Source organism: Meleagris gallopavo, chromosome 10 (assembly GCF_000146605.3).
Source record: "Meleagris gallopavo isolate NT-WF06-2002-E0010 breed Aviagen turkey brand Nicholas breeding stock chromosome 10, Turkey_5.1, whole genome shotgun sequence".
Lineage (NCBI taxonomy): Eukaryota > Metazoa > Chordata > Aves > Galliformes > Phasianidae > Meleagris > Meleagris gallopavo.
This window is the reverse complement of record NC_015020.2, coordinates 15732975-15740384: the sequence shown is the minus strand read 5'-3', so window position 1 is coordinate 15740384 and position 7410 is coordinate 15732975. Positions and strand designations below refer to the sequence as shown.

Sequence of the window (7410 nt, the reverse complement as noted above, 5' to 3'; positions counted from 1 at the left end):
AGAGAGAGAGAGAGAGAGAGAGAAAATCGGCTTTTTTTAAACCCCCCTGAAGTAAGATGTATGGTAAGTTAAGGTAGCCCTAAGTGTTTCAGAACTGTAAACTGTAAACCAGGCACAAAGTGTTGAGGCACCTTTGAAAGATTATAATCGGAAAAATGTTGAACATTAAATGTAACAAATATATCAGCAGTGCTTGTAGTTCTGTACTTCACAAAATGACTGTGAATGAGGACAGGAAAAAAAAAAAAAAAACTTCCTCCTTACAGTCATGTCCTTACAGCACATGATTTACTTGTGTTGATTTATGTTTGTTTTTTAAATCTTCCAAAACCATCAACTCCTGCAAGGCAAAAGTTGCAGCATTCCAAGAAGTTAATCTGTTGGTACTTGTGTAGTAGCACCCAAATTCTGTAGATGTTTTGTACACATTAAAAAAAACAGTTTATCTGCCAGCCAGCTTGTAGGCCAAAGAAAAGCACTAAATGCAAGAGAGGGAGAGGCTTCGTGTTTTTTTCCTAGTGCTAAAGATAACTGCAGCACAAACGCTGGGAGTCCCACTGTGCTTATCCCAGCTGAATATCTCTAGCTGTTCAGCAGTAACGTCAAACAAATTTCAGTGCTTTTCATTACTGTTTGGGACCATTGTGGTTCAGTTTTACTGGATGCTATGCGTACCTCTTCCACATGGTGGTGCTGGGACTGTATTTAGTGCTGGTGTGCCATCCGGACTGTATAGTGGGCAGGCTGGGTTTTGTTTCTTTTTGCAATGGAATTTAGATTTCATTTATTACGCTGCTGTTCTTATCCTTACGCTGGGTAATGGGAAGGAGGGGAGTAAATGAAAGAGAGGTAGTTTCTGCACAGTATAGTCTCTAGCTGTGCAATTGTTGCATGTAACTATGCATGGTTTCTTTCCAAATCTGTCCTCCACAGAGCTACCACTGATACATTAAATGGAAATGCAAAAGCACAAAAATGCTTTGTGCATCCGTGTAATGATTTACACTTTAAGGAGACTGGCACAAATATGAATGACTATGAAATCTTCACCTACACTTTACACACCGTAACTCAGGTTCTCCAGCTTTCTTTAAGGTTAATGCATGTTCTAACTTAACCTTTCACTGCTTTTGATAATCAGCTTGTGTATTTAGTGACCCTGGATGGGTGAATTTACAACTGTTACGTACCATATAATTTATGTTTAAAATTCTGCAGTGTTAACTCTGGATGAAAATTAGACTGGAATAATAAAATACATAAAGGGCCAAATTTTCACTCCTGCACAGTGTATTCCACTGTTTGTTTACTATGTATTGATATCTATTTTCTCTGTAGAATCTGAAAACATGCCAAAAAATCTCAGATCTGGCAAGACCACCTTGAAAAGTCCAAAACCCTCAGCAAAGAAACAGAGAGGTGGAGAAGCCAAGCAAGCCTCAAAAGGAAAACAGAAACAACCTGGTGTGTAAAGTATTGCAGATATGAAGAATGTAATAAATCTGGTCTACCCACACACCTGCCAGCTCTGCTGCCGTACAGCATCAGTGAGCTTTGTCCATTTTTCACCTCTGCACATAACATGATTTGCATGCTAATTGTCCCAAGCAGGTGTGAGCAGGTAATTGTAAGGGAAGTTTTTAATGCACGGAATCTTGCAATGTACACAAATTCCTTATGGCTTCTCTCCAGTGCAGAGCACCTGCTCAAAATAAAAGCATGCTTTAAATCTCCGAAGTCTCAAAAAAATGCTAATGGCTCCCTAAGATACAGATCTATTTTAAAAAGCTTCCCTCATTTCTTGTGTTGAATTTGAGCTGTGTGGAACTTATTTTTTATTTCCTCTTCACACTTCAGTTTTAAATGTATATAAAAATTTTAAATACCACCTTAACAAGGAAGAAACTGTATGTTCATAGTTATTTCATTAGGGAAACAAATTCTGATAACATCTTGTTATATTTCAGAGAAAAAAGATGAAGCTGATCTTTCTATGGTTGGCATAGGTAAGTGCTATGATGACTGGGTTGTAAAGTAATTGTTTTGGAATATTTTAAACATTTTGAAGTTTTCATACTAATGATATCATGGAACAAAAAGGGAAAAAAAGATATGAATAGGAAAATTAGAAACTAGGTACATCTGTTGTGGTGATTACAGATGTTACCACTCTGGTGCCACTCACAGCAGGCTGTGCAGCAGGAAAGCTAAAATAGATATGGCTTTGTTTTTTATCTTGGGTTGAGAGGAGCTGGGATCAGGAGAAATAAAGAAAATTACTGGATTAAAAAAAAAAAAAAGTTTGTATTTCATAACAGCTACACAACCGAAAGAAAGCTTGACCATTTTAACATTACTTAATTTTTTATTTCATCAAATACTTACTAAATCCACTGAGGAGATGATTTTAGCAGACCATCTTTGTTTTTAAACATAGATCTCCATTGACTTTGACTAATGTCTTTTGCTTAACAGAACAAAATACCATCTGCCACTTACAAGTCACAAGGTACTAAGTGCTTCCCTTGGGTTCTGAGCAAGAAAAATGCAGTTTTGTTTGGTTTTAAGGGCAGCCATAGTTATCAGTTAAAATATGAAATTACACTTTTTTAAAAAATCTGGTTTATATTTTATCTATAACATGAAATAATCTTTTAATGTCTTTTCACATCTCTGGTTAGACTGCTCTTATGACCAGATTTGTGTGTTCTTTATTGGATATAACTTAAATTGCCATCTACGTAAGATTTATGATTCACAGAATAAACCCAAAGTGTTATTTTCTCAATTAGTTTTTAACAGTACAGCTTTTATTGCAGAAAGCTAAGACATAATGGGCAAAACTAGGAATACAAAAAGCAGGTAATTTGTAAAGACATCATACACCACCTGCTTTCCTATATAATCCCATAGAAACATGCATGAAAGTGAAATCTGTGCTCTGATTGGCTTCACAAAAATGGGTAATTGATGAAAATGGACAGCAAGAGATTAACCAGATGATGAAAGAGTTACTTTTAAAATGCTGAACATTATGCTCCTTGAAATATTTAATTTTGTCATTAGGAAAGAATTTTAACTCCACCTGGTGGCAAGCCAGGTTAGATCCACAGAATCTAACCTGCTGCTGGAAGCAAGAAATACTGCCATATACTCGCTATCTGCGCAGGTTTTAGACTGTCTGTGTGGTATCTCCTTCGTATAAGGCTTACAAATGTTCTTTACTTCTATTAGAGTTTTTTGCCCTTTGTGAAGTGCTGATAGAGCTATAGATTTTCATGAATTACATGAATACAATTTACTACTGGAACACAATACAAAGTCTCTTTTTAGATGATACATCATTTCTCTTATTAGAATGCAGCACTCTAAAAATGCTCATACTACTAAGAATTTCAATAGCAGCCCCCTATGAACCTATAATATGTATTTATATACAGATCCAAGAATCTATAACATAGGTCCTACCTACAATATAGAATGCTGTAAGATACAATTCTATAATACAGAATATTAGTACTTTAGACTAATAAATTTCAAATGTGATGATTGCTTTCCTTTTAATTTGGACCTAAGCACATGAACACTGAAGAAAACACCACTTGGATATCTGCCCTGCTCTGCCATCTCTCATAACCAACTTTTGCTGTTTCTTAGAAGGATCAAATCTTTACAATCACCCCAGAATAAACAATTTCTTTCCCTGTCCATTCTCACAGACAAATTGATAAGCAAAGGAAGAATCTAGGTCTGGCCTCATGAGCTACAGAGAGTAGTCAGAGAGCTGAGTTGGTCTGGTGTTACTCATGGTGATAACCTCCAGAGGTCTTTCCCAATCAATAGCCTATAATTCTGTAATTTTTGGAAGCATCTTCAATGACTCTCAATGACAATGGAAAACTCTAAGATATTGAGAGGGAAACTGCAATATTGGCTATGATCATGATGAAAGTGAACTAGTGGACTGTAAATGCCTATGGTGAGAACTACAAAATAGTGAATGCCACAAAAATCATACCTGGTATATGCAGGGTGTACCAGATGTGTCAGTTAGTTTATTGTCATGGATGCTTATAGAAGAGCAGACACAGTGTGGCACTGAAAGAGTTGAAAGGATAAATGTCAGATTCATCAAACATTATAAGATAGGCTAACGCAGAGATTTAGTTTCTTGGCTGACAGACATAAAGGATTTATCATTTTATCAGTCCTTACTGGCATATATGAGAGACAGCTTCTCACAACATGTTGAGGGCTGATCAAAACAATCACTTTGGAATAGATGCCAACTCCAATTTAAAGCACACAGAAGAAAAAATAAACAAACAAAAAGAAAAAACCGCCCAAGTCCTGGGAATTGAGGTAACATACTATGTATTTCAAAGAAAGGAAATAGGGTGAAAGTCAGAAGATTGAAAACACCAGGACTTATCACAGACGTCAGCCCATATTAGTAGATAAGCCCATGTTAGTAGGCAATCAAAATCTCACATACACGTCTGCACTTCTTTACAATTTTCCGGTTTATCGAGAAATTGAACATCCAAGATAAACATCTGCTTGCCTTTTCAGATGTAAGTATAGGGGTCTTCATGAAGAAAAGAGTCTCATAGCATTGGGAAGATTCAGTTAGCCTGATCTATACTAATCTTAATCACTTCTATCTATTATGTAAGGCAGTTTGTGCAGGAGCAGGGTTGTTTACATACGGCCAGCAAGAAGCGCAGCATATTATCATCAGTTTGTGAGTGTTTGCAAAGTGCAATCCGCAGGCTACCTAACTGCACCCAGTCTTTCTAAAAATACTGAAGATAACAGCGTCAGAATTTAGATAAGAAATAGCTGCCTTGTTCAGCATGGATGCGACTAAACCTAACAGAGGTCATCTGCACAGCAGCCAACAGCTACTTATTCTCCAGCAAACCTGAAAATGAAGCCTTGCATCTGGTTTGAATCTTAGTGACCTTGCTTCAGTCTCACCTATTAGTTCAAAAATATACCCAATGACACTCTAAACTGACAAGAAAAGCATGTAAGTACAAAATCAGAACAGTATCCTTATTTGAGAGGGTATTGAAGCCATATTTAGATTAAATACTGGCTTAACGTGGCACTGCTTTATACAGAAGAGATTATATATTCAAGAGCTGTTTTAAATAAAAGCCGTACAGTTGTGTCCTTATTAGGGTTATTTAGTCCACTAATGACTTTCCACAAAAGCTCATAACCACCTGTCAATCAAGAGAAAAATGATCTCTCATACTAGTAATGACATACACTATATATATTAGGTAGAATCTTTTCCAAGATGAGCCAAATGTAACATAATTTGTATTCCACACCTCCCAGAGTAACAAAAACTAAGCTGAAAGATTCAAAGACATTCTGCTAGGAAACAGTAAAGTCCTGGAGTTACTTATGTTTAAAGGACACTCTAAGTTACTTTAGCATGTGATCTTTCTTTCTTTCACAGGCCACCCAGAAATCTTTCCCTTAGTTTTCACTACAAGTACCCAAGAAATTTTTAATTGCCGAGTGGATGAGGATGTCACAGAAGAAAATTGTTTCAAGCTTATTAAAAAAGACGACATCATTCAGGACCTAAAAACAAGAGCTGCTATTTCAGATTTCCACCCTGTCAAAAACATTGTCCTGGTACGTAGCTTATTTTGTTCTCACTTCAAAACTTTATATTCTTAGAGTGTATATGCTTTTAATAGTAAGGTCTGTCCTTGTTTGACTCTGTAATAGCCAAAGGTCATAGATCACAGTCAACTCTAGAAGTTTCTCATGGCTCAGTGTGCACTTTTTAAAAACTATCTTTAAATTGGGAATATACTAAAAGTAACATAAATGTTACCAGGCCTGATTCTGAGAACAGACAGAGCTGTACGTATTTTGCTTTCCCCGATTCATTGCCTAATCATTGAGAATCACTGAAGCAGATTATTTGTTTAATTCTGCATGTGAAAATATTAGTTCTGTTCTACACGTTTTGATTACAAAATAAAATCCATCTGTGCTGCTCAATTAACACATGACATCAGCAGAGAAATTAATAGATTAACCAAGATACTGATTTTACACAACATCGTTAGTCTGAGTTCTGCCAGTCATAGGCTTATGTCTTTTCTAGATTTTTTATTTTTCCTCTCTCTCCAGTCTTCCACTAATTATTTTAATTGAAATAGGAATACCCAGGGGAAGAACTTCTGATAGTTTTTGATGCAAATTTCCAGTATGGACAGAACTTTTATCTTGTTGCTTCTGAGGAAGCGAAAGAAAACTTTCTGAAGGTAAGAAAAAATACCACAGTGTTATTCTGTCTATGAACATTTCAGAATCTTGTCTCAAAAATATTTCAGGATTGCTATTGTGTTCATTAATATCTGATGTGCTTTGCAAGCCAGAACGCTCCTCTGGAGAATAACTTGGTAATGAAAAATAGATATATTGCTGTAAAAAAAACCTTTGGCAGTGAGAAAAACAATTAAACTGTGTTCTACTACAGAGGGCTAGTATTGCTACATTTTTATAAGTGTTAATTTTTTCTTCCAACATCCATGTTTTTGATTAAGATATACATTTAAGAAATTATAATATATTGGATACCTTCAAATAAATACTGTATTTATTTTTCACAGTATGTATTTTTATATATTCTTCAAATCGAAATCAAAACTTTTATATATATATATATATATATATATATTTAGTTTTAGACAACTGCATATATATACAATTCCCCTTGTGTATTGCATTGTTAGGTTACACCATTCTTCAACAGGAGAGTCTCTCCCAGCAGAAGTAATGATTAATAGAAAGGCAAATTGCAATTCCACACAAGAAGGCCTACTGTAGAAAATCACTACAAATTCTTTCTTTAGAGCAGTGATTGGCTTCCAAGACAACTCTTGACTACAATGTAACACTCTTTAGTATTTAAATATGTAACATTTACTGTCAAATGGATGAATCGGTCATAACCCCACGGAACGCAGGGACACATTATAGCCAGATTCGTTGCACTGAGACAAAAGAACGCAAAATGAAAATTGAAATCTGAAGTTTATGAACTAGAAATTCAGTAACAAAATTTGAAAAAACACTATTTCTCACTGTTTGATGTCAGCCTCCAGAAACCGCAGAAGAAATTGTCAGTGAAGAAGAGAAAGAGGAAACTCCAGAAGTCTGTGCTTATAAGCGTCCTGTCTCCAAGCCATGGGTTTCTCTTGGCAGTGAAAAGGAAGTTGAAGAAGAATCCGTTAAAGAGCGTGTTAAAAAGGTGCAAATCAACAAGTCAAGTATCATAAAAACAAATTTATGTTAAGTTCCTTAAAAAGCAGAAGTCAGAAAATTGAAATCTGATTTGATTGAATTCTAAAAAAAAAAGAAAAGGGGAAAGGAGGA

General features: G+C 35.6%; 1 protein-coding gene across 5 annotated transcripts in view; it reads left to right on the top strand.

Moving 5' to 3' along the window:
- Nucleotides 1-7410, top strand: part of WDR63 (WD repeat domain 63) — a 25014-nt gene that overhangs the window by 2710 nt on the left and 14894 nt on the right. For all 5 annotated transcript variants that reach the window (XM_019618668.1, XM_019618666.1, XM_010715965.2 and 2 more), the window contains exons 4-8: nucleotides 1339-1464; nucleotides 1968-2006; nucleotides 5474-5655; nucleotides 6192-6296; nucleotides 7133-7285. In XM_019618668.1, coding sequence (XP_019474213.1) covers nucleotides 1350-1464; nucleotides 1968-2006; nucleotides 5474-5655; nucleotides 6192-6296; nucleotides 7133-7285 — 594 coding nt within the window. In that variant the 5' untranslated portion in view covers nucleotides 1339-1349. The remainder of the gene's footprint in view (nucleotides 1-1338; nucleotides 1465-1967; nucleotides 2007-5473; nucleotides 5656-6191; nucleotides 6297-7132; nucleotides 7286-7410) is intronic.